The following is a 26,769-nucleotide window of genomic DNA, read 5'->3' on the forward strand; positions in this document are numbered from 1 at the left end:
AGTTGTTGGGCTTGAGTTCTACCCACCCCGCCCCCCTAGGGCAGGAGAAGTCTCCCATTCTTTCTACCGTTTATCTCACTTTTTTGAATGTTTTGCAATCTGCTGTAGGACGGCAAATAGGTCACTCTTGTTTCACTCTTGTACATTTTTTACCCATATATCAATCTGCCTTCCATGCTCCAGGTAATTGTATATACTTGTGAAGAGATAATCTTTTACATATATTGCTTCTCCTCTCTTTTTGTTTAGTTTGGGGGTAGTCGACTTTTTTATTCCCAGCGCCCACTAATACATCTTTCTTGATGGTAAAATTTCCTTACCGCCCACCAGTGCTCTAGGGAAGAAGGATTCAGCTTGTGCCGTAGAACCCCCTACCACCCACCTAGAATCCTGAAATGCCCACTTGTGGGCGGTAAGGACCAGGTTGACAACCCCTGGTTTAGTCTGTTCCTTTTGAATTTGTTATACCCCTCAGTTTCTACATTCCAGTCATGAGTCTCATCCCACCAAGTTTCAGTAATGCATATTAGGTCATATTTGACATCCTGCATAAAGAGCTCAAATTTTTCTTGCCTGTTTCCCATACTCTGTGCATTGGTATAGAGATAACTTAAACCATGAGTTAATTCCTCCACCTGCTTCCTTCTTGTAGTTTTCTACCCTTTAGCAGGTTTCTGTAGCACTGCCTCAGTTTCCTATGCATCAATGAAGCTATTATCCCCAGTACCATTTGTTCCCTAGTCATCTCTAATATTGTCTCCCTCCCCTTCAGAATTTAATTTAAAGTTCTGTTAGTCAGGTTTTTGAGACTGTCAGCCAACACATTTCCAACTACTTTGAGGTGCAACTCCTCTCTTGCCAGAAGTCCTTCTTCAAGGAAATGGAGAACATGGTCTTAAGATGCCTATGCCTAAGCTTTCCTGATGACACCACCAGCACAGTCAGTGGTCTACCTCAGTATTTTCCTCTTCCTGGGCCATGACCTTCAACAGGAAGAAATGATGAAAAAAACACCTGTGCCCCAAGGCCCTTCAATTCCCCAGCCAGAGTCCTTTGCTATACATTGAAAGCTGTGACTGACAGAATTGTTTGTACTTGCATGAATCATAAGGAAGGGGCTGTGGTCAGTGGACTTTATAAGACCTGGCAACTTTGTGAATCTTTGCACCTGAAAAACAGCACATCTCTCAGGACATATTGTTGCTTTCTGTCTCTATCCTCAGTAGAGAGTCATGTATCACCACCATTAACATCCTCTGGTAAAACACATGCCATTCTGTTTTGATTTTCCCCATTGTCTCGAGTGGCAGCCGGTGAAACAGCCTAGAAAGGTCATAGTCCATGCTTTGTATTACTGAATGTATTTTGAGAGAGGGAAGACCACTTGTAGTTGCTGTGATTGGTTTCTGCAGTGCACGTATGACAAATAGTTGCAACCTTAATTTCAAATGGTCTGATATAATGACAGTTATTAATGTTCCTGGCCATTTCATGGGAGTGAGGGTAAAGGGAACATGACAATTTAGTCTACTTTCAGCATAAGATATGGAGTGAAAGGAATGAGGACTAATAGAAGCATCGCCACCTGTTTAAAAGAGTAGGGATAGACGGCTAGTGGCCTGAGGCTTAATATAACCCATAACTAATTTTTTCCTGGTCCTCTGATGGTCATGCCAGAACTACGCTAAAGTTCTGTGTGATAGATATAGAACATGAATGAATGCAATTTCTCTTTTAGGCTTTGTATATAGTATGTTAATCTCCATATTTGTATGCCCAGCACTATGAGCCACATGTACTGTATAACTTTGATGCCTTTTGTGTTAGATGAGTTGGTCATCCTTTCAGTAAGAGTATAGGAAAATCCTGCTAGACTTTTATATTACAATTCTGCATTTAATAATTTGGTGTAATTTTTAAATTGTCATCTTAGGCACAATTGTTGTACAGCCAGAGCCAGTACGTAATGAAGACAAAGATGACTTTAAAGGACCTGAATTTAGGAACAGAAATACTGCTAGAACGAAACCTGAAGCTCAAAAGAAGCGTGGAGGTAAATGCACTTGAATTAAGTTCAATGATGCATTTAAATCATTCTATTATCATTATTAAAAAGTCTGAATTACCTCTGCACTCTTGATGCTTGTGAGCTTTCTAGAGACACTGAATTGACCACTGTAGTAAACAGACTGCTTGATAATGAGATGGGACCCTTGGTCTGACCTAGTGCAGCAATTCTTGTGTTCCTAGGCATCAATGAATTCTAGAAGAGTTTCACCATAAGTGCAAGGGCAGCTGTGCCATTAAAGGAATTTGGGAGCAAGGAGTAAGGCTGAGTTGTTGATGGGAAGAAAGATCAAGGGACCATTGATAGCCCCACCAGGTTGGGGGCTCTTGCATTAGCTCAGCGTTACATTAGTAATTTATTTCATAATTAGTAAATTATTATAGCGAGAGAAGAACATAGTGTGGGACACATTTAGATGAGGAGTTCTTTGCATAATTTGCCTCCTGTAATGTGCAACTTTATTTTTGGATGCCACAACTGATGATTGCAACGTAGTGGGTTATTTTAAAGCTGCAATCAATACTTAAAAGATTTTTCAGTATCTTTAAGAATAATATAGTAATATGTTATTAATATTCCATCATAATAGGATTGCAGAAGAATTATAACTAAAATTAGTTTTTGAAAAGCAGCAATCAGAAAAGAGGAGCCCCTTTTGTGAATTACAGAAAATCCTAATATCAGTCGGATGATTAGGGAGATAGTGAAGCAGAAAGAAGATAAATGGGAGGTGGGATGAAGGGTATGTTATTGTGTGTCGGATGGAAAGGAGTCAGTTTAGCAGGTTACAGCAATTGTTCAGAGGCAATATTTTTCTTTAGGTGTTTTTGTTTAGTTTTTAAAAATAATTTTAATACAACATTTCCCCCTCTGTTTTCTTCTTTAGTCTTTCCTCATTTGAAATGTGAATAATGTTAAAAGCTTTCATAAATTTGTGCTCTTGGGTGAATTAAATATTATTTTTATGCTCACAACGTAGACTACAATTCTGCACTCTGTTGAACAATCAAAATCCCAATGCAGTTGTTAAATCTCTAGAAAAACTGAATGCAGGATTGCAATCTGTGAAGTCAATATTTTAAGATTTTTTACTGATTATTTAGGTTGCGCCATTCCATAAGAAGCTAATTTAATATTTATGTGTGAATCCAATGCTTCAGGGGGAAGAAAATAATTCTTAACTGGTTACAACAGTTTTCTTTAGCCTTTTAAAGATACCTCTGCAATTGGTGATATTGCAGAAGTAGTGACACTCAAAGTCCTTCTAACAATGACATGCAAGCTGTTATGTTGGAAAAAAGAGGTTTTTGTAGAAGATAAATTGATATGGTCCTTCTGACTTTTTTTGTAGAGGAAGGGCTACATGGTATTGTGAGCTGTACAGCTTGTGGTCAGCAGGTGAATCATTTTCAAAAGGATTCAATCTATAGACACCCCACATTAAAAGTACTTATATGTAAGGTATGTAAATGTTGGATGTGTGTGTATACCCTCTTATGTGTATATAGAATTCAATTTTTTCATTCAGGCTTAGAACAAAACCTGCTACCCACAAGAGACAGGGTTCATTGAGGCAGATGACAGGTGGTTCCATTCCCACAGTGTATGTAGATAGATACATCCATTTACTTTCTCTCACATAAGGGAACGACAGTCTTTTATTTCAGTGATAAGTTTTAAGTTACTGCACTTGGTGACACTGGGTCCAAGGAGGGCAGCTTATGTATCTTTCCCATTCAAAATATTGGTATCCTAGCCTTCACTGAGGCAGATTTCTCTGGGGAAGATGCATTGGTTAGTATGATGAGGATGAACTGCAATGAGCCTTGGACATGTGCGCCTGCCCCTCCCACTTCACTGCAAGGAGGCATTCAGAAGCTTACATTTTGCTTAATCTCAGTCTGCTATGTTATATGGTTTGACAAACTTTGTAAATATTTTGTAAAAGCCAGTTTCATCACCTATGGTTTGATTCAAATTACTCGTAACAGTAACCACAGTTTGGGATCCAGATGACCTAGCAAGGTTTTTGCTTAACCAGAAGTGAGCGGTTCTGAATTCCCCCTTGTGGTTATGTAAGGGGCTTGCTATGGCTCATTCTTGTCATGCTAAACTATGTTTTATCGTGACATCTGGACACAATCTGGATGCATTAGTGAAAGAAAAAAGGAATGCATCTCTGTGCATAGGACATATATATATGTCTCATTTCTTGCTTCCACCAGATACTTGTGATATGCAGGTCCTGTCTCTGTGTCCCACTCTCCAATCCATTGTCACATTGTTCTATTGTGGATTTCATTTTTAGTCACTTCAGATATTTTTAAAATCAGAAGGCAGGGTATAAATGAAGTGTTAGATATTTTGATAGCCCCGCAGAAAAGCCAGCTCTCTACTTTTCCATGTTCTATAGAACTTTAGAGAGATGGCTTAATTATGGGGGGAGGCTATTTTTGCATTCATTTAACAATAAACCATGCTTTGGCGCTCCATGGGTAAGCAGGAACAAATTTTATAATACGTTTACAGACAAATGAAAACACTAAAATCATACAATTTGTAACATACAAAGAGTTAAAATACATGTTATATAAACTAAGTATAAAAGCAAACCAAGATGCAATAAAATTAATATCTTTATAGAACTTTGCAGCAGAAAAGAGAAATTTAGCAAGTGTTTCTATTATTATTTTGTTCATGTCAGCCAGTAAGTTGTCCAGATGCCATTCAAAAGTTATTCCTTGGTGTTTTAGTAGGATGAAAGTAAATCTATTTTGCACCTCTCTACAAAAAGGACTTGCATTAATTGTTTACATTGCTCCTTCCCTGTAGTGGTGGAGCTCTTTGTAAAACCCAGCGATCCAGTTGAGGAGAAGGAGAGCAATTAAATGTAGCCCTAGGGGAAAAAATCAGCCAATATTTCAGAACATTCAGGCTTGGTCCTTCAAAAAGGCAAATGACAGAATAACACCCCCCCCCCCAGTACAATTACATGGAATACAGTAACCAGTATCCTTAATCTGCACATCAAGAATAAGTTTTGCCTGGCAGTGCCTTGAGTATGAAGAAGTTTCTTTCTATTGTGCGAAGTTTATTCACTTTAACAGCAGTATGAGGTCAATAATAATGTTTAGTGTATATTATTACATAGTCTGCAAAATTGTTAAGGTTTCTGAAAGAAGAAATTTATTTTCTTCATAGACTTGCTTCAAATATTATATGAGTGATGACATCAGCCGTGATGCAGATGGAATTGATGAACAGTGTAGGTAGGTGTATAAAGATTCCTCAATATCCTAAAATTTTATAGAGTGAACAGGGGCATATTTGAGCCTACATTGATCAGTATTAGCGAGTACATTTCTTGAAGTGCTTGTCAGTGTTTATAGTCCGGATATAAAGAACCATGCAGCTTGTTACTTGCACTGCAAGTGATTTCTTCAACAGCACTTTGCCCTCATAACTTTACCCTGTTTTGAAACTGAATGAAATATCAGAGTAGTTATACTGGGGCTTCTTTGTTGAAAGAAAAATGTCAAAAGCCCAAGTCTCAAGTGCTCTTTTGGCTTCTGACCTAAATTATGAATGTTACGTTAAAGTAACATCGTATATAGCATTGTATAAAGTTGATTAAAACATTTCTGTGGTTATGATATAACATTTTGTATATCATTTTTTTCTTGCTAGTACAAGTATATTCCAGCCAATTGGTTAAGTCAGCTTTTCCCAACCAAGTACCTCCCCTCTGTGTGTTTTGGACTAGAACTCCCATCAGCCCCAGCCAGTGATTGTGCTGTCTTGGGTGAATGAGAGTTATAATCTAAGGCAACTGGATGGCACCTAGACTGTGGGGGATAGCTGAATTCTAAAGTGCAGAAAGAAATGGAAAGTTAGTATGGAGTAAAAAATTATATTCAAGTTCTCCATGCTTTGAGCCCCTTTTGGATGAAAGATTCCTGCACTGCAGGGGGTTGGACAGGATGATCCTCGTGGTCCCTTCCAACTCTGATTCTATGATCTATGATTTTTCTTATTTAACTTGCATGCTGTCTTGCCACTGTGCATGCACAACACAGGTGCAATAAAATTGGGGGGGGGGGAGGATGTGGATTTAGCGGTGCAGGACATTATGTGTGTTGAGGCAGATGTGTCACTAGCTCTGCCTGAAAGCAGTATTTGTGAAAATAGCACTAAATTTCTCTTGTTTTCTCTGGATACTTGTATCTTTCTGATACCAGCATAGCTATTTGCACTTCTGAGAAATATTTTTGATGATCAATAACTGACTTTAGATACTTATGTAACAGAGTTTTCCTAATTTATGCCAACATATTTTTTAAAAAATATATTCAAACTTTATTAATTTCAGATGGTGTGCTGAAGGTGGAAACTTAATTTGCTGTGACTTTTGCCATAACGCCTTCTGCAAAAAATGTATATTACGAAACTTAGGACGAAAAGAACTATCAACCATACTGGATGAAAATAGTCAATGGCATTGCTATATCTGCCAACCAGAACCTTTGCTGGACTTGGTTACTGCCTGTGATAGTGTGTTTGAAAATTTAGAACAATTATTACAGCAAAATAAAAAGAGAATCAGAGTTGACAATGACAAAGGTAAAATATATGATAATACACTTAAATATTCTACGAAGAAAAATAGTTCAAGTTGTAATGGAGAAGAAAAGAAACAAAACCATCCACATTCTGGTGCTCTCACCTATTCCTACAAAGCACTGATGGTGCCAAAAGTCCTGCTTAAAAAAACTAAAAAACTAGTTGAAACGACAACAAATATGAATGCTAGTTTTGTTAATTTTTTGAAGCAGGCAATTGAAAATTCTGAAATAAACCCGACGGTGCAATTACGTCAGCTGAAGGCTTTTAAATCTGTGTTGAGTGACATAAAAAAGGCTCATATGGCATTGGACGAAGATCTGAATTTTGAGATTCGGTCTCTAGATTCTAAAACCAAGCAAAAAAACACCAAGGATAGTGAAACTGCAATTAATTTGGATACCGGTGAAGAGAAGAAAACGGAAGGGAAAGAAATAAAAGAGCCTAAAGTTGGATTAGAAGTCAGTGAACATACAGATCCAAATGTACCGATAATTGATCAACCAGGAAACAAAAAACCCAACTGCAAAGATAAAAAAGCTGTGAAAATTGATCTTCAGTATGAACCCAATAGAGCTGAGGCAACAGATATGGATATTGTATCAATTCCCTCATCAGTTCCTGAAGATATTTTTGAATCTTGTATGGAAGCACAAAAAGCTGCCGGTGAACAGGGCAGTGGAAGTAGAGCAACAGAGCAAGGGGCAGTAAATGCAGATATAAGATCTAAAGACAGCAGGAAAGGAATGAAATTGATACCAACAACAAAAGTAACAAAAACATTGGTTGTGAAACTGACTCCAGTTTCCCTCTCTAGTTCTTCTGTAAAAGCTGAAGATCCAGATGGAAAGCCAGAAAAGGGAGATGAGCTCGAAGACGGGAAAGAAAATCATGGCACTGAATGTCCACCTGAAAGTAAAATTACTCCTTTGGTAGAAGATCATGATCTCAGAAGGTCTCCACGTGTTAAAACTACACCTCTGAGACGCCCAACAGACATAAACACCTTACTATGTAATTCAGAAGAGGACAGCAATGATGCATACAGTGAAAAACAAAGGAGAAAATCCACACCATCTAAAAGGAAAAAAGATAAGCCAGACTCTCCTGTTACTACAGTTCACAGTCCTCAGTCTAACACATTTTCTGAGACAAACAAACCAGACACAATGGACCAAAGCTCTGATTCTGATGAGGTGCCTGCAGTCCTGCAAGCAGCAATAACAAGCAGCCACAGTACTTCAGATACTGACAGCAACAGTGAAACACCCAAGGATGTGTTAAATACTTTAAAGAGGCGGCCAGTGAAGATGGACAATGGAAAGCGTAAAAGAAAAAGTTCCAGTTCTGGATCAGATTCCGATGCTAAAGAGGAAAAAGCAAAGCAGGATTTGATTGCAGCTGCGAAAAAACAACGCCAGAACTGTTCAGATTCTTCCAATAATGATTCTGAGTTGGAGAGAGAGAATTTTAGTAAAACAGAGTCTGCAAGAAAAGCTGCAAAAAAAGAACCAAAGAAAGATAACGATTCTTCAGAAGAGGAACAAATTAAAGAAGGAAAAAGTAATTCCAAGCAGAAGGGTGAAGTGTGCAATGAAGTTGATGATGTTGAAGTCTCTGCTCCAGGAAAAGAAAAGCTAGACAATTCTTTAGAAGATGCACCTTGTAAAGAGCTAGGTTTTAAGGGGAGACGAACAAGGGATTTCAAAGGGAGAGCCTCCAAAGGTAAACAGAATATGTCTCCAGAAAAAGAGAGTAGCATTTCAGGCAAGATAAGCGAACCACTGGCAAAGGAAGGACGTGATGCTTCTTCTGATGATATAGGACTGTCACTAAAGCCGGAACAAACTGGTGAATCATCAGATGATGCTAGAAATAAACCTAAAAAAGGCACAGAAGGAAAGGAAAGTGGAAATCGGAGAAAAAATTCTACAAGGGGACAAGGTGATTCCTCTTCTGAAATGGAGAAGTTTTCTCCTGAAAAAGAGAGTTGTTCTTCTGGAAGTAAAGGCAAGAAACAAAGTACTGCTGAAAATAAAAAGAACTCAAGAGAAAGGGTTTCTAAGAAGTTGCAGGGTAATGCTTCAGACACTGCAAAGTCTCCCAAAAATGAACAGGTCTGTGATACTTCAGAAGATAATTTAAATGTAAAAAGAAACAATGCTAAAGAAAAGAAAAAAGTAAACCCCAAGAGAAGAAATTCCAAACAAGTTAGAGGTGACTTGCTTTCCTCTTCTGAGGAAGACTTGTATGAGGAGAAAAAGGGAAAAAAAAGAGGTGCAGTTACTAAGGGAAATTCCAAGAGTAATCGTAAAGAGAGAGGGAATATTAATGTTAAAAAGGCAAAGAATGAAACCCTCAATTCCTCTACCACATCACCATCATCATCCAATGAAGCTGAAAACGAGGACCTGAATTCAGCAGGCGAGGCAAGCAGTGATGAACAGAAAATTAAGCCCGTGACAGAAAGTTTATTGGCACCAGCAACAATTGGATTTTGTCAGTCTTCAGGTGTGCAAAAGTTTTAAATCTATTTTTTTTGTTATTAATACAAAAAAGTGTTTGCAGCCTTTTAGCATAATTTAGAAATTCTAGCACTTCTCTGATAAAACAAAACAAGTTCCTTAAAGTTTGAATGTAGTTGGAAATCCTTGCTAGTATGGTGTGTGTATGTGTTTTGCAGTTTAAGATGTGAATTTCCATTTTTTTAGTTGATACTTAATCATGTATCAATACCCCATTTTGGTTTTTTAATGATGTTCAAAAAATGTTGAAATGTTGATGATTTCTATAGCAGTAAAATTGATTTCTATAGCACTGTCCTGTTTCCTATAGTGCCCAAGTCCTGGGGAGCTGACAAAAGGACATGCGTAAGAGCCCTCTCCTGCTGTTCCCCAGAAACTGATATCCATTGGTAGCCTTCTCCTCCATGAATTTGTCTAATTCTCTCCTGTGGTCTTCTAAGGTAGAGATATCCAGACATCTTGTGGAGGTGAATTCCAAAGGTTAATTATGTGCAATGTAAAGAAGTACTTGACCTATGGAGTTGTGAATTTGTGTTACTGCTAAAGTCACCTAGAATTGCATCCCTAGGTTCATGGTGTAACAATAATAATTCAACATGCACTTCCATTATAACTTCAGTTGTGAAATTCAGTCCATCAGTTTTAAGTATATACAGTAGGAACCAGGACCAAGTAGGTTACAGATGGGGAACCTGTGGCTCTTGCCTTATTGTTATCTCCAGATCACATCATTCCTGGCCATTGGCCATACTACATGGGGCAGATAGGAGCTAGAGTACAACAACACTGGAAACTACAGGTTTCCTGTCTCTGGGATAAGGTGAATACCAAGGTTTCAATCCTATACACATTTAGGAATAAACTGCATGGAAGAAAATGGGACTGACTTCTGACTAGGCTTGTGTCTAGTTGTGCTGTGAGTCCAGTTGCATTTACTATATTGAATGTCACCTCAGAAGGTCTCACAGAGGAGCGTAAAGAACTGTGATAGTTGAGATCTGAATGTTCACCATTTCATTGATTGGATATACCATGAGTATCCCCTTTGGATCCCCCCTCCCTTTATTCTCTCTAAAACTGAGTAAACTAAAGTTTTCTCATACCATCCTGTTGTCCACAGTTTATAATTTTAAAATACTCAAGAAGATAGTCACAGTTAAGCTGAATTTTGCTGTAGTATGAAAGATGAGCACTTATATGATGCTGTTCAGATTTATAAACATTCCTGGTAGTTTCTGGGTAATTGATTCCTGGGTGATTGAATTTATAAGGGCTAGAAAGCAGATGTGGTATAGCCCAGTGTGGTTTGTTTAGAGTTTAATCAGCCTTTAGGAGGATTGGCCCCCTGGTATACACAGAGCTTAGAGCAAGGAAAAAAGCTGGGAGACAGCTTGAATGCAAGTGGAGGAAAGATCTGAATGAATGCAACTGAACACTGGTAAGGGCTCATTATCAAGTCTACCTAGTGGCAGTGAAGACAGCGAAGAAGGCATCCTTTGCTGCCTCCATTGCATCCTCATCATGTCATCCGGCAGAGTTTTTTTGGGTTGTACGGGGCCCTTTACAGGCTGGCCCAAAGGAGGTGATAGAACCAACTGTAGCTTGCTGTGATTTGTTTGCAAAGCATTTTGAGGATAAAATTGCTTGTATCCACCAAGACCTTGACTGTTGTTGTAGCAGATGGATCTCATGGGGTTTTCCGAGCACTGTCTAGTCCAGGCATAGGCAAGCTTGGCCCTCTAGATGTTTGGGGACTACAACTCCCATCATCCCTAGCTAACAGGACCAGTGGTCAGGGATGATGGGAGTTGTAGTCCCAAAACATCTGGAGGGCCAAGTTTGCCTATGCCTGGTCTAGTTCTGTTGTGTTGGATGAGTCTCAGTAAGGCTCGAGGATTGGACAAGGTGCTTGGATCAGTCAGGGCAACCACTTGCACTCTAGACCCTTGCCCCTCTTGGCTGATAAAATTCAGCAGGGAGGGGACAGCTGCCTGGGCCAGGGAGGTGATCAGTGCCTCTTTACGAGAAGGGGTGGTCCCTGCCTGTTTGGAGGAGGCAGTGGCAAAACCACTCGTTAAGAAACCTTCCCTGGATTCGGAAAACCTAACTAACTACCGGCCAGTTGCTAATCTCCCTTTCCTGGGCAAGGTCCTGGAGCGAGTAGTCACAGAGCAGATCCAGGTGCTTTTGGAAGAAACTGATTTTCTGGATCCATTTCAAGTGGGGTTTAGGCCTGGTTTTGGCACAGAAACTGCCTTGGTTGCCCTGTATGATGACCTCTGTCTAGAGAAAGACAAGGGAAACAGGCCCCTTTTCGATACCATCAACCATGGTATCCTTCTGGAGCAACTCTCCGAACAAGGGGGTGGGTAACACCGCTTTGCGGTGGTTCCAGTCCTACTTGAATAGTTGCTCCCAGAGGGTGTTACTTTTCAGCCCCTTGGAACATTCAATGTGGGTTCCTTAGGGCTCAGTCCTATCCCCCATGAAACCACTGGTTGGGGTTATCTGGAGGTTTGGAATACGTTGTCAGCAGTATGCTGATGGCACTCAGCTCTATTTCCCCTTTACATCTGCAGGTGAGGCAGTGGAAGTGCTGGACCAGTGCCTTGCCTCGGTAATGTACTGGATGAGAGCCAACAGACTGAAGCTCAATCCAGATAAGACTGAGGCACTGTTAGTGGGTGGTTCCCTAGACCGGATGGGTGGGAGGTTGCCTGCTCTTGATGGGGTTACACTTCCTCTGAAGGAGCAGGTTCATAGCTTGGGGGTACTCCTGGATTTATTAGGTATTTCGTGATTTTATATCTTGATTTTATTCTGTGAATCACCCTGAGACCCCCGGGTATAGGGCGGTACATAAATTCAGTTGGTGATGATGATAATAGTTCCTTATGTAACTGAAATACTTGAAGAGAGGAGCACTGTTAGATTTAAATGTTGAAGGATAATGTGTCCTAATTAACTGCAGTGCAGCTTCTGATGATGGTGCACCGTCCCTTTTCTAAAACTGAAAGTTAATTTTGTCATTATTGGAACAGCTATTTGCATTGTATGTTGACAGTTTCTTGAAGAGGGAAGAGGGAAGTATTCAGGGTACTAACTAATTCCACCTTAGGCACAGAATAGCCATGCACAGAAAGTTGCAATATCGCTTCACTCCATAACAAGCGTTCCCAATCACAGCTCTGGCCAAGCACCCTTTCCTCTCAAATGGGTGACTTACAGCCCCTCTCAGCCCCTCTCAGGGCTGTAGGCAGTAGAAGCAGGACAAATTGCTTTCCTTTCACCCTCCTCTTCACAAACTGACAACATTCTGTAGCGCATGGTGATGACTGAGCATGCTTCATCTTCATTTGGTTATTTTCTTTCGAGAGAGGGGTGGCACTATGCTGATACTTCCTCCTTGCTTCTCAGTAGCTTGTTATAGCTCAATTTCTATTGGCATGGGGCACTGAATTCACTTGGAGTTACCATAGACATTTAAATAATATTTGCTATTCCTAGAGCATATGAATTTTAGTTTAAAAGATTGTGAATGGGGAGATCAGAATGAAAACATTGGGATGAGGTGGGCAGAAAGAGAAGACACACCTATAAGAGTAAGAGAGTGGGAGGTCTTGCCTACCCTTCTAACTGTTTCTTTTCCTTCCTCCCACCACCAAGTCTGCAGGGAGCTAAGCTGAGAATGGTGGACCCTCAGAAAGAATGCCTCCCTCTTTATGTTCTTCCTGTTTCTTGCACCGCTGTGCCTTGTAATTGGAGGGGCTGGTTCTTCTGGATGAGTGCGAATTGACCCAAATCTGTAGAGTACCAGTATATTACACACAGTGAATCTGGTTAATCTACAATTCTCAGCTATTTTTGTGTGCATGTAAACTGCAGTGATCATTACAAAGGATAATGTTACAAAAATGGTATTAGTTTTCTTTTCCTCTGTTTATTATTACTTTTATTATTCTGTTCTTAATTTTATATAGCAGTCCTTAGAAAAGGATGAGTTGCATTTAGTAATTGTAAGAAACGATGATCACTATTCAGGTGATTGGTGATATAGCATTTGATGTGACAAAAGTTTATTCTGCTTGTGCCAAATATATTCCCTTTTACCCCCCCCCTTCCCAAGGAGACGAAGGAGACAATAAATCGCAGACTGTACCAATGGAAGAGGAGGAAGATGATGACGACGATCCTGAGAATAGGTATGATTCCATCCGTAAGGACTTTAAAAAGATTATAACACACCCTAGGCGTGGGCGCAAACAAGAGCAACGGAACAGCAAGCAGGTTGTAAAAACCAGAAGTGCCTGCCTTGTAAAGACTCGCTCACAGGCTTCCCGCAAGTTTGAACGAGGGGCCAGAAAACAAACCCCCAAATCCAGAAATGAAAAGAAACTAAGAAAATAGTGATAATTCACACACCTTGCATAGGGTGTGTTATAAATGCATTGCAGCACTGTCTGTTTTAAGTTTCCATGTAAAATGCAGATTTTGTGTAACTTTAACCTGATTAGAAAGTAGAGCCATGCTTCTGAAGAAATCCGTTCTGTTGTATCCAGAAAGATTCACTTTTAAATTTAAAAGTGAATATCTGGTGGCATTAATATAATGAATAATTGGTTTTTTTTTTAAAAAAAAAACACACACACCCATTCCTGTCATTGAGGTTTTATTGGCATTGTTTTGGGGTGTTCAGTCACGTTAAATTAAACGTGCATATATGCATATATGATATTGAAGTTCAATGTTAAAGTATTGCTGTAGTCAAAAGCTTTTAGTTTCGTAGGCCATACGATAAGGCTGGGCGATATATCAAAACATCGTGCAAAACAGGTTTGAAGTCCATATCGTAATAATGATTTCATAATTTTTGACCTGGCAATATATTGTGAATCATGATGTGTGCATGCGTGTGCACTATACAAAAATCACAATGTGCGAAAAACCGTAAAACCCGCCACTGCTTCTTTTGATTCCTTGCAGCCTCTCTTAACTCTGCTGGCTCAGCTTTCTGCTGTCTCCTGCAGGAGGAAGCGAATCACAAGAGCAGCTGCTGGAAAAAATCACAATGTGGGAAAAATCATGAAGCCAGCCATTGTCTCTACATAGCTCCATCCTTATTTCAGACATTGTGATATATCAGTATATTGCCGTGTTTAGCTAATGATAGATCACAGTGTTGAAAACCAGGTATCGCCCAGCCCTACCATATGGTTTCCTAATACCTAAATTCTGTAATGGAAGAAATTGCCAAATAGTAGACCGGAGGGTGGGGGGAAGAGAAGAAGAAACAGTTGAGTAAAGTGAATTTTTTATTGGGAGATTTGTTGGAATACCAAGAGTACTTACTACCAAGGCATCTAAATTCTAATGTTGGTTACCAGGAAGTTTCTTTTCTGGGCACTGTTTCTACAAAACTCAATAACTATGTTTTGAATGAGGTGTCTTTGATAATGATATGTGCAATCAGCTTTGTGGGGTTAAGAATTGTTTGTTACCAATTTATCTGGCTTTTACATACAGAGGAGAGCTTTTCGTTTCTCCCTAAAGTGAATATTAATACTTGTTCTGCTATATGCACCTGGCTATAGATTAAAATGCTGCTAATCTAGTTGTTACTTGCTTTTCACACACAGCGTTAAAACAAATGTATAAAGGAATGTTTAAAATAATTGTTTAAAGATTGGCAGTATAAAACGATGAGCATACTTTTGAACAAAATGGGACTTTTAAAAAAGATGCAAACTTGAGTCCCTTTTTAATTACTAGATTTTTAATTTTTTGTAGGTAGTTTTAGTTAGAAAGTTGTTAGGTGCTTGCTTGGAGTATTATACTTTATTTCTTAATACATAGCATGGAGTATTTTACTTTATTTCTTAATACATAGCAGATGTATCATGAAATCATGAAGAATAATTATATCTAATACATCAGTTCCTGAAATTTTATTTAAAGGGGGGGGGGGGGAGATAATGAATACAAGCAGGTCCCGCTATCGGAACAAAATGCGTTCCCAGCAAATTGTTCGTCAGGTGAGCATTTGCATAACAAGCTGATGATTTCCATTTTTTCTTATGGAAACATTTCTAACCTATGTTTTTTGCCTGAAACTGCTGCAGACAATTAACAAAAGCCAAACAAAAGAAAATTTGATTTGTTCAATCACTCCTGCTCCCTAATATGTCCAATCTTTTTAATAGAATCATAGAATTTGAGTTGGAAGGCATCTAAGGGTCATCTAGTCCAACCCCCTGCAATGCAGGAATATCAGCTAAAGCATCCATGACAGATGACCATCCAACTGCTGTTTAAAAACCTCCAAGGAAGGAGAATCCACCACCTTTCGTGGGAGTCTGTTCCACTGCTGAACAGCTCTTACTGTCAGAAAGCTTTTCCGAATGTTTAGTCAAAATCTCATTTCTTCTAACTTGAAGCTATTGGTTCGAGTCCTACCCTCCAGAGCAGGAGAAAACAAGCATACTCCCTCTTCCAGGTGTTATTCCTTAAGATATTTGAAGATGGCTATCATATCTCCTCTCAGTCTCCTCTTTCTAGGCTAAACATACCCTGCTCCTTCAAGTTCTCCTCATAATGTTTAGTTTCCAGACCCTTGATCATCTTGGTTGTCCTTCTCTGAACACGTTCCAGCTTGTCAACATCTTTCTTAAATTTTGGTGCCTAGAATTGGACACAGTATTCCAGGTGTGGTCTGACCAAGGCAGAATAGAGTGGTACTATTACTTCCCTTGATTTCGACAGTATACTTCTGTTGATGCAGCCTAGAATAGTGTTAGCTTTTTTTCTTCTTTTTTTGTGCATCTAATTTATGGATCTAAGCCCCCTAGATCCTTAAATCAGATATCTGAGCAGCCAGTTTTGCTGTTTGGCAGCAAACATTTTGGTCAGAAACCATGGATGAAGCAATGCTTTTTTCCATTCCAGTGCTTTTTTTCTGGGGGTACTCAAGGGTGTGCAGCACTAGCACTTTTTTCTAGAAGAAAAATACTGGTTAAAATTGTGGCACTTACTGTAACAACGTCATGCAGAGTGCAGGCACTTTTTTTTCTAGAAGAAAAAGCACTTCTCTATTCATGGTTTCTACCCCAAATGGCTTCTGCCAAACAGCAAAACTGGCTGCTAAGATACCTGAATTAGACATTCTTGTAGTGAGGTTTGGGTATGTTCAGATAACTGAGATTTTGGATAACGAGCTTTCCAATAGTGGACCTGCTTGTACTGTTTAATCCAGGAAAGAATAAATCTACCTCTCTTAGATGGAGTTGGTGTTCATCAAATAGTCTTCACTAGTATGCAAGGTGAATTTTGGTTGACTTGTATTATATCTTTTTACAATGCTTTATGTTGTACCAGAATTAAGAAAATCATGCTGTATCAGAATTAAGAAAATGCAATTTAAAGAGTCTATTCACTGACTATGTATGTTAGATAGATCCAAAGAGCTGCTAAGGACTTCCATAAGACACGAGCACTTCTGGTCTTCCTTCCAACCCTTCATCCCCAAGCAGTGGCTGCTGTGGAATAAAGGGATGCAGCTTGGGGTATTTCCCCATCCCATTTGCACACCAAAATGCTTTCTTCCAGCATATGGGGCTGTTCGGATCTCAACCATAGTGATTACTGTTAAGGGTTTGGTGACTTCTTCCTTGATATACCAATCCCAGACTTCCAAGTAAATGCACTTAGGTTTGCAATTTAAAGGTTGCTTGTTTTTTGGTCAAAAGACCCATTTCCACCAGGCCAAAGAGGGATGCTAGATATTTGTTGTAATGTTACAGCTTAGGCTGTATCTACAGCTTTCTTTTTCTGACAAAACTATTATTTTAACATGTTTCTTACTAAAGTGTAGAAATAATCTTTTGCCAAAGTGCAATATTTTAGTGGATCATAATATAACACAGAGTGTCATATTTCATTGTGGTGTGTATTTGTTTCTTCTTGGTTTGTCTGAAATTTGAAATAGTACTGTTTTAATATGTTTGGAGTTATTTTTGTTCATTAAGAGATTCATAGTGTATTCATGCACAATGACTTTGAAGTATTTGATGGATGCAATAAATTTTTGTAAAACATGTTTCTTGTCCAAGCATTTAATTTAAGAAATGTAGACTGCCAGTTTTTCTACAAAGACGGTAGGGCACAATTTATTGAGATATTTTCTTTCATATTAAAAAAGTGTCCACATATTAGTCATTTTTATGGTCCGCTAGGTTAAAGCTGTGTTAAAGCATGAAACATCATTAATAAACAAAACGTGTATAGTTTGCACACTGTTGAAGCTTATTTATAAGCTACTTTCAAGCAATTTAGGAGCATGTAAAATAAATAATTGTGAATTTGTGTCTCGTTGGAGTTGCCAACATATCTCAGAAGACTTGTGCATGCATTAAGGATTTATCATTTTCTTTCAGATGCAATAGTCTGCATGATGCAAGCGCGTGTGCTGGCAAATTGCATAACACTTTCCTTCCCACAATATCAAGAGTATTGCATTGATTTGTTGGTTATGTGAGTGAGTCAGCTTAGGAGCTGCCATTGATGTCTATGGAAAAGGCAGCAGGCACATGCGTGGTATTAATCTTGGATTGTAGTTATAACCGCAAATGACTGCACAGTATTTGAAATGGGGCAAAAGGTGGTCTCTCTTCAGTGCTGTAAATGAAATGAGTATCAATGTGCTAATCAGCTATGCTTATTGGGGGCGGAGGCGGGAGGCCCTAGACTCTCATAAAACTGCCAGTTTATTAATCAAATTCTGTATGAAAGCAGGAATTCACCCCTCAAATACTTTACAAATGATTGTTTTATTACAGTACAGAGGTTGACCAGAACCATGATTTAAAACAGTTGCTTTGTTCACATGTTAGGGTAAACAAAGTTAATGATTTACCAGAAATTCACAGATGGCTCCTGTCCTAGTATGGGCAAGAGCAGCAAGTCATGAGGTGAAACCAAGTTTTCTTCTTAGCTTACCAGTCATGGTTTGAGCAAACAAACCATGATATCCAATTTGGATGCAACACTTAAAGCAGAAATCATGGATTTGTTACTTCTGCAAAGTGGGAATGATCTCCATGTCTATGTTAAAGCAATAATTATTATTTACCATGACATGCAAACTGTGCTAATACATATAATAAAGTTCAAGCAAGAGAAAGAAGTGAATTAAAGTCCCATTAATAAATAAATGGAACTCAGCATATTTTATTGGGACAAAAACAGTGGTTCCCATAGTGAATGATACCTCCCCCAGGAGCGTGATGCGATTCCTAGGGGGCACTGTTGATCACTAGAGCCTTGTGTTATTTTTAAAGTTTTACTGCTCTTTTCACTTTCAAAGCTATTTCCTTTGGTAATGTTTGTTTGTATTTATGATTTTGAGTTGTCATGAGTCACAAGATAGCCAATCATTGGTAATAGCTTTTGATTTTCTTATAAATTAGTTACAGTACATCTGTGATAGGTGAAGGTTTGTGCATGTTTGGTAAGTAGTAATATATAAACACTTTATGCTATAAATTTCCTTCACCTTACTATTTTTTAGTAATAATGCATAAAATATTTTTCATGCAATATCTGGTACCAATGGATCAAATTCTTGAATTAATTAAACTAAATAGTTTTAATTGTATTTTGAATAAATGTGTAATTGTTCACATGTTGAATTTTTTTTGTGTTAATATCTTTCTTAGTGGGTTGTGCAAGACCCTTATTCTGAATTCTGCTTTTTATAGGGTAGGGGACACTGGAAACGAGTTTATGGAACCATGGGGGTGGGGGTGGCCTGAAAAGAATTGGGATCTAGTGGACTAATTTGGCTGGTTTCAGACTTGTTGCTTTCATAATTGTGCCCTACCTACATCCACCAAAGCCACCCTACTGTTAGGGAGATGGTTTGTCTCTTCTTGTAAACAAACAAACCAACAAATAGGCAAGTAAATAAGTTAACTAAGTTAATAATTATATATATAAATAAATGAATAATAGTACATAAATATTAGCTTAATAGTAAGCTAATAGCAAATAAGTGAATAAATAGGTGAGTAAATAAATACATAATAAATAAGTAAATAAATTAAAGTCAGTCCATAAGTATGCAAACAATCAAACAAATTAATGAATAAGTAAACGAGAGAATAAAGCTCACTTGATTGGTCAAGATATGTGGGATAGTTATTTTTTAAAGGTGATTCACAAATTGAGTCCTTATCAAGAACTCAGTAACTAAATTCTGTTTGAATGCACTTTATTTTTGATAACTCATGCGACTCACCTTTGCATTTGGTGGCCATAGAAATACAGTATTTTTTTTATAAACTGCTAAATCTGTAAGAAGATTGTTGGATAGACCAGTGCTATAATCTAAAATGCTTTCTTGGGATGTGGTTTTCTGCCCTTCAGAGATACGGATTCCTTGTGATATTTTGGAGGCTACCAAGATTGATGTGGGAATCTAATATTCAGTTAGATATTGCTGTGCAGCTATGATTATGACTCACAAGAGGGTGACACTGAAAGGAGGCATATAAAAGTGTAACCATGTCATGGTACCAAGTCAGCAAAATAAATACTTCTGAAATTGCAAGGCTGTTTGACATTATTAGGGGAAAAATCAGCCTTTCCTTCCACAAGCAGGTTAATCCACCAAATTACTCTTCCATTGCCAGCTTTACTCTTGCTTAGTTCTTAAAATTCTCTGTTCAGGTTTGTTTTCAACCATTAATCTTGCTCGGTTATTATGCATTTACTTTGGCATTTACTGATTTTTATTGCTGAACCAATGGAATACACCTTTTTTGTTTTACTTCAAAGAATTGCCAAGAAAATGCTTTTAGAAGAAATCAAAGCCAATCTTTCCTCAGAGGATGAAACTTCTTCTGATGAAGAATCTGATGAAGGGAAAAAGAAGAAAGGAAAGCATTATGAAAAAAGAGGTGACAATGGTGAGCACCACATAGTAGTACAATAAGAGTACTAAAATGTGATTTGTGACCTGGGTGGGCATTCTACCATATAGAGGGACTGTTATTTTCAAATTCATTGTCATTTCAAATATTTAGTAAGAGACTAATCAGCAAAGCATCTTTTAAACAAAATATGTAAATTGACCAAACATAGAACTTAGAACTGTATTTCTCACAGTACTTAACGGTAAGTACTGACACTCCTTTTTTTCCTGAACATGTGGCAGCCATTTTGTGCTGGTACCCACAGCACTTTCATCAATATATGAGTACCAGCACCTCATTTTAGACCAAAAGAAGCTCTAATTGAACTCATATGGTAGCTAGTTGTGAGCAGATAGCTATCATAGCCATCTGCTCACAGTGTAAGGTTGTGCTGAAGCGTTCATATAATGCCTTCAATCCTATGACACTCTTAAATATAACTTGAATACTTAATTATTTGCACAATATCATTCACATATTAAAAAGAACTGAAATGTGTTCTCCTTAGTGAATAGATTTAATAAATAATAATAAACTAATAACTGCTAAATGGGGACGCGGGTGGCGCTGTGGGTAAAACCTCAGTGCCTAGGGTTTGCCGATCGCATGGTCGGCGGTTCGAATCCCCGCGGCGGGGTGAGCTCCCGTCTTCGGTCCCAGCTCCTGCCCACCTAGCAGTTCGAAAGCACCCTTAAAAGTGCAAGTAGATAAATAGGCACCGCTTTCTAGCGGGAAGGTAAACAGCGTTTCCGTGTGCTGCGCTGGTGCTGGCTTGCCAGAGCAGCTTCGTCACGCTGGCCACATGACCCGGAAGTGTCTCAGGCCAGCGTTGGCCCCCGGCCTCTTAAGTGAGATGGGCACACAACCCTAGAGTCGGACACGACTGGCCCGTACGGGCAGGGGTACCTTTACCTTTACCTTTAATAACTGCTAAACTCAAATCCTTCATAATGTAGATGGTATGTATTGTCATTACCTCCCTTTGATACCAATACGAGCTGGAAAACTAAATTGTATGGGAGAAGCTTTATGTTGGTTCCCCCCCTTTTTGTGACAGGAGAGAATGAACAGGAAGATGAGTCTGACTCTGATTCAGATGCTGATGGGGCTAAGAAACCCAGATACAGACACCGCTTGTTAAGACACAAGTTGACCACGAGTGACGGAGAGTCTGAGGAAGAGAAAAAGGAAAAAGCTAAAGAGGCAAAAGAAGTTAAACGCAGGAACAGAAGGAAAGGTACAAAATCTAAAATGTGTGGTGTGTGTCTACATATCAGGGGCTGTATAGGCAGCCATTATTTTGCTAACATATTGGTCCTTGAAGATAGTGGTACAATTCTTATTGCTACTTTATTGGAACGCATCTGTCAAATAGCTGATAATCCATACTCTGGCAGTTCTTGAAGCAAGAAATAAAAATGCTTATTTATTCACATGAAAGGCTTATTTACCGCTTTTCAGGAAATGGTCTTTCAAAGCTGTTTACAGTCTCATTGAAGTATATCAATAAAGTACAACAATAGAATACCAGTACTATTGGACAAATGAGCATGGAGTAGTGGGGTAGATGCAGCAGAAACCTCTAAAATGTGTGTGCCAATCCCTCACTGATAATGGCATATCTCCAAGGGGTCTCACATTGATTAGAGTAGATGAAATCAGGTAGGATGATTCAGAAGGTCAAACAGTTCAGGAAAGGGATACGTTAGTTGTTTATTGGGTTTGGAAAGAAAGGCCAGTATTTTTAGAGCATTTTTGTTTTCCCAAGGGTTTGGGAATGCCCAGTGAGAATTGTTTACTTTGAACAGCAGATCTAATGATTCACAAACTTATTTTCCTTAGTTCCAAAATTGTTTTGCCATGACATTGAGACAAATTATTATTGCTTGAGGCCGATGACCATTACAGAATAAAACATAAAAACAAAAATGGCAGTCCATATCCCTTGCCCAAACTACAACCATATCACCCTGAATATGGCCAGTTTTATCTGATCTCACAAGTGCCATGTGAAACAGATTATTGTTGTTGAACATGCAGAAGCTTAAAACCCCTTGACCTTGTGGAATTACTTCTGCATCCTGGTCATTATAAAAAAAAAATGAGCAGCGAGTTTAGAATTCTATTGAATAAGCTGCTACTTGATAGTTGAAATCATGATGATGATGCCACATGATTCAGTATGCGAACTTAAGAACATTGTATGTCTTGAAATGATAAAAATATAGATTTAGGGGGTTCTCACCTTTTCCCAAATGTTTATTCTAATCTTAATTTAGAACTTTAAATTATCTTCCTGTTTTAGAACTAGCTTGCGCATCCCCAGGAGGCTCTTGACTTGTGTTCTTTGTTTGGGATGGGAGATTACTGTGGAAGAGGAAATCCCACTGGATGCGTGCCAGGCAACAGACACACATACCGTGCAATCCTATGTATATCTACTTGGAAGTATGTCTCGTTATCAATAGAGCGTACTCCCAGGTAGGTGTGTATGGTGTTGCAGCCTTGTTGGGCCTAACATCTGAGTAGACATTTCTAGGATTTCACTGTTAAGTAAGCTCTTTGGATTCTGGCCTTAATAAGTATTTAGAGGGCATGAATGCAAGCAGATTGAGACTGCACTGGTGTTTTGCATCCGGTGTCACTTTCTCTGTTTATTTTCTTCCATTTCTTCACAATTAAAAAAGAAGTTTACCAAAGTCAGGTATTGTCTGCTACTGTTTGTTTTATTTTTATACAAATAAGATTACATTTCATTGTTCTGCCTAATTCAGCTGAACTGTTTTAGCATAAGTTTTATTTTGGATAGCACTGAAAATAATATACCTGTTGAAACAGCTTTATATCTTTACTCAGTAAGCACTAGGATGCCACCATCCTTCACTTGCTTGAAGGTAGGAAAAAATGAACTGCCTTCAGGCAAGTGGCGGATCATAATACCCACTTGGTAGTGTCCTAGTACCTCTGAAATACCTTACAGGTAAATACCAGCAGTATCTTCTGTACTTTTCTTAGCCCCTTTCCCCTGTTTTTTGTTAGAAACTCAGAAGTCCTAAACCCTCATTATTATTCACCCACATTTAAATAATGAAATAAGTGTTTCTTCTGAAACATGCCAGTGTGTGATCAGCAGGTGACACAGGTTCTACTTTTCTCTTTTTGTTATTTTTTGTAATATTGGACATATTTTTACAGTTGACTCGCAACTTGTGTGGGGACGTAGTCAAAATTACATATAGTTAAAAAGAACCCCATTGAACATACCCACGCAGCCACCCTTACCTTCTGGAGCCGGCACACTGAATGAGTCCTACCCCCTAAAGCAAGGCCCAGGCTATGGAAGGTTCCTGCGAAATCTCTCAGGGCCATTTGAGTTCTTAGAAGAGCCTCCCAGAGCCTAGTAAGCAAATCTGAAAGCTTAAAAGCTGTTTGTGGCTGGAGAAGCCTGTGCAAAAAGAGCTTTTTAGCTCTCCACCTTCCATGCATTTGATTTGTATGATTTCAACTGGCCAGACATCACCTACCTAAAGGTTTTGTATTAATTTTTAAAGCCCTGAAGAGTTTAGGTCCAAGGTGCCTCAGGGGTTCCCTGAGTCCTTATGTCCCAGCTCAGTCACTGTGATCATCTGCAGTACCGTTGTTTGTCATTCCCTGAGTTGGTGAGGCTTATTTGGCAAAAATGAGAAACTGACCATTTTGTGTCATTGGCTCAGTTCTGTGGAATACTCCTTTTGTGCAGGAGGCACACAAAGAAAGGTCCTAAATTATGATCTAAGGGTTCATATGGAGAGAGGCAGTCCTTGAGGTATAATGGTCCTGAGCTGCTGAAGCCTGTATAGGTTGAAACCAGTACTTTCCAGGCAATATATGCTCAAACCATCTTGCTTTGGTGAGCAATCTGGTCACTGAATTCTGTGCTAGCTGAAATTTCCAAACCACCTTCAGAGGCAGCTCTACATACAACTAATTTAATCTAACCTAGAGGTTACCAGAGCCTAGGCAACAGAAGTTAGGCTACTCCTGTTTAGAGAGGGGCACAGCTGGGCCACCAGCTGAAACTGTTGGAAGGCATGCCACCCCACTGAGGCAACCTGTGCCACAAGTGACAACAGTGGATCCATAAGTACAGTGGTGCCTCGCAAGATGAAATTAATTCGTTCCGCAAGTTTTTTCTTCTTGCGAGTTTTTTGTCTTGCGAAGCACGGTTTCCCATAGGAATGCATTGAAAATCAATCAATGTGTTCCTATGGAGACTGTCCGGGGACAGAGGGGAAGCGCCGCGCGCCTTCCCCTCTGTCCCCAGACCTGTTTAAAGCAAGGGGCGGCGGGGAGAAGATTGCTTCTCCCCGTTGCCTGCCCCGCAATCTCCTCAGTCCCCGGACCTGTTTTAAAGCAGGGGAAGGGGCAGCGGGGAGAATCGCTTCTCCCCGTTGCCGCCCCTTGGTTCAAAAGGGGTCCGGGGAGAGAGGGGAAGGTGCGCGCGCCTTCCCCTCTGTCCCCTCTTTTGAAGCAAGGGGCGGAGGGGAGAAGATCGCTTCTCCCCGTTGCCGCCCCTTGGTTCAAAAGGGGTCCGGGGACAGAGGGGAAGGCGCGTGCGCCTTCCCCTCTGTCCCCGGAGATTGCGGGGCTGGCAACAGGGAGAAGCGATCTTCTTCCCGCCACCCCTTGCTTCAAAAGAGGTCCGGGGACAGCGGGGAAGACCCGCTGCGCTTCCCCGCTATCCCCGGAGCTTGCGGGGCAAGCTTCGTTTTGCGAAGCAAGCCCATAGGGAAATGCGTCTTGCGAAGCGGCTAAGAAAACGAAAAACTCCTTCGTCTAGCGAGTTTTTCGTCTTCCGAGGCGTTCGTCTTGCGGGGTACCACTGTATCCCCAAGCTGCAGTAATAGCTGCATCAGAGGGCGTGTAACCTCATCAAGAGCAGGCAACATTCTATCCATCCAGTCTAGAGAACCACCCACCAACAAGTTGCTCAGTCTTATCTGGACAAACCCCACATGAATCGAAGACAGTTAAAACAATTAAAAAACACTTAAATAGTCAAAATGTAGCAGTGATCTAGTCTCTGCTTTTAACTGGTTCCACACTCAAGAGATGTACATTTGAGGTGCAGAGGTTACAAGATTACTCCTGCTGTCAGCTGTGGGCTGGCTTGCGTGAAGCTGAGTATTTCAGCAGTTGCAAGGTTACTAGCAGGGAGTGGGTAACACTGGTTGGTGAAAGGATTTAAATCTCTCTTATTACCCTCTCTCCTGTTTGCCCTTTGCCACAAACTGAATTCTCTTGGTTCCTGGACCAAAATAAAAAAAAGTTGAAAATTTGCAAATTAATTGCATGCAAGCTGTGAGTCAACTGTACTTCTAGTGGCTTTCTATTAAAATGTTGATAAATGATGGTCAAGTACTTAACTACAAGTGTTTTGATACTGATGCAGCAATTATGATACCAATTTTTGTTTAACCTTAAAGTAAGCAGTGAGGATTCAGATAATTCGGAAGCAAATGAATCTGGAGTCAGTGAAGAAGTCAGTGAATCTGAAGATGATCAGCGTCCTAGAACAAGGTACTTCACTCTAAAAATATGCTCTTGAGAGTTTGATTTTCAGCCAGGAACGATATTGCATATCTTTCTTTCTGGGGTGGGGGAATATGTGAAAACTGAAGGATAACTCATTCAGTCCATGTTTTAAAGTAAACCAACCTGGTTTGCACTTCCCAAACTAGAATGCCGTTTTTCTGTTTTTAAACATCTACAGATTTTTGATGTAGGCCAGGGGCCTGCAACCTTTAAGAAAAAAGAGCCACTTGGAGAAGTTTCCGAAGAAAAAACAACTGGGAGCCGCAAAACTCATCATTATAAAAATAACTTTTTTATTATTATTTCTTTGTTTTACCCCTCGGAATTACTTCTCCTCATAGAAATAAACATTAAATTAACAAGTTACCTTTTTTGTGTGTGTGTTCTTCACTCCCCTTCAAAACAGTGACCAGCGTACATGCCCCTTACAATGTAACGGGCGGGAAGGTGACGTCGGGATGGTGCGTGACTTAACACACGCATCGCCCCATGCGACGTCACAGCCAATACAGCGCCCGCCACAGTGGGGAGTGTTGGGGCGCACAATGCGCCTCCTCCCCTCGCTAGTATCCGCCGCGGCAAAGGTGTAAAAGAGCCACATGCGGCTCCGGAGCCACGGGTTGCTGACCCCTGATGTAGGCCTTCGCTCAGAAAGGTTCCAAAATGCATATAAAATAACATGCCTTTCTGGACAAAATGCAAACCAATATAATGTGTCTTATTGGACTAAATGCAGATTGATATAGGAAAGCTGGGTAAAACAGATTAATGAGTGATGAACACGTGCGAAACTGACACAGGAAATCCCCCACTCCACCCCAAAATAGGACAGAACTGGTCCATAGCCCAGGCAATGGTCGATAGGAAATCCCCAAGCCAGTGCATCAAACTTCATGTGAGGCTTAGCTAGTAAACCATCAGAAATGGATCAGACATTTTTTTTATTTGCCTTTATACTACTATTTTACTGTATACTTCAGTTCTACTGTTTTTACTGTCCATATTGCTTATAATG

General features: G+C 39.6%; 1 protein-coding gene across 5 annotated transcripts in view; it reads left to right on the top strand.

Annotated features, from left to right (window-relative positions):
* Positions 1-26,769, top strand: part of ATRX (ATRX chromatin remodeler) — a 97,295-nt gene that overhangs the window by 26,038 nt on the left and 44,488 nt on the right. The window contains exons 6-14 of one of the 5 annotated variants that reach the window (XM_081897749.1): positions 1,934-2,053; positions 3,420-3,529; positions 5,270-5,337; positions 6,438-9,199; positions 13,340-13,415; positions 20,044-20,174; positions 21,238-21,417; positions 25,646-25,739; positions 25,933-25,961. In XM_081897749.1, the coding sequence (XP_081753875.1) occupies positions 1,934-2,053; positions 3,420-3,529; positions 5,270-5,337; positions 6,438-9,199; positions 13,340-13,415; positions 20,044-20,174; positions 21,238-21,417; positions 25,646-25,739; positions 25,933-25,945 (3,554 nt within the window). In that variant the 3' untranslated portion in view covers positions 25,946-25,961. Of the gene's footprint in view, positions 1-1,933; positions 2,054-3,419; positions 3,530-5,269; positions 5,338-6,437; positions 9,200-13,339; positions 13,416-20,043; positions 20,175-21,237; positions 21,418-25,645; positions 25,740-25,932; positions 25,962-26,769 lie in introns of those variants that run through there. The other 4 variants (XM_081897745.1, XM_081897746.1, XM_081897747.1 and 1 more) reach the window with 4 other exon arrangements.

Source organism: Podarcis melisellensis (genome assembly GCF_964234715.1).
Source record: "Podarcis melisellensis genome assembly, chromosome: Z".
NCBI lineage: Eukaryota > Metazoa > Chordata > Lepidosauria > Squamata > Lacertidae > Podarcis > Podarcis melisellensis.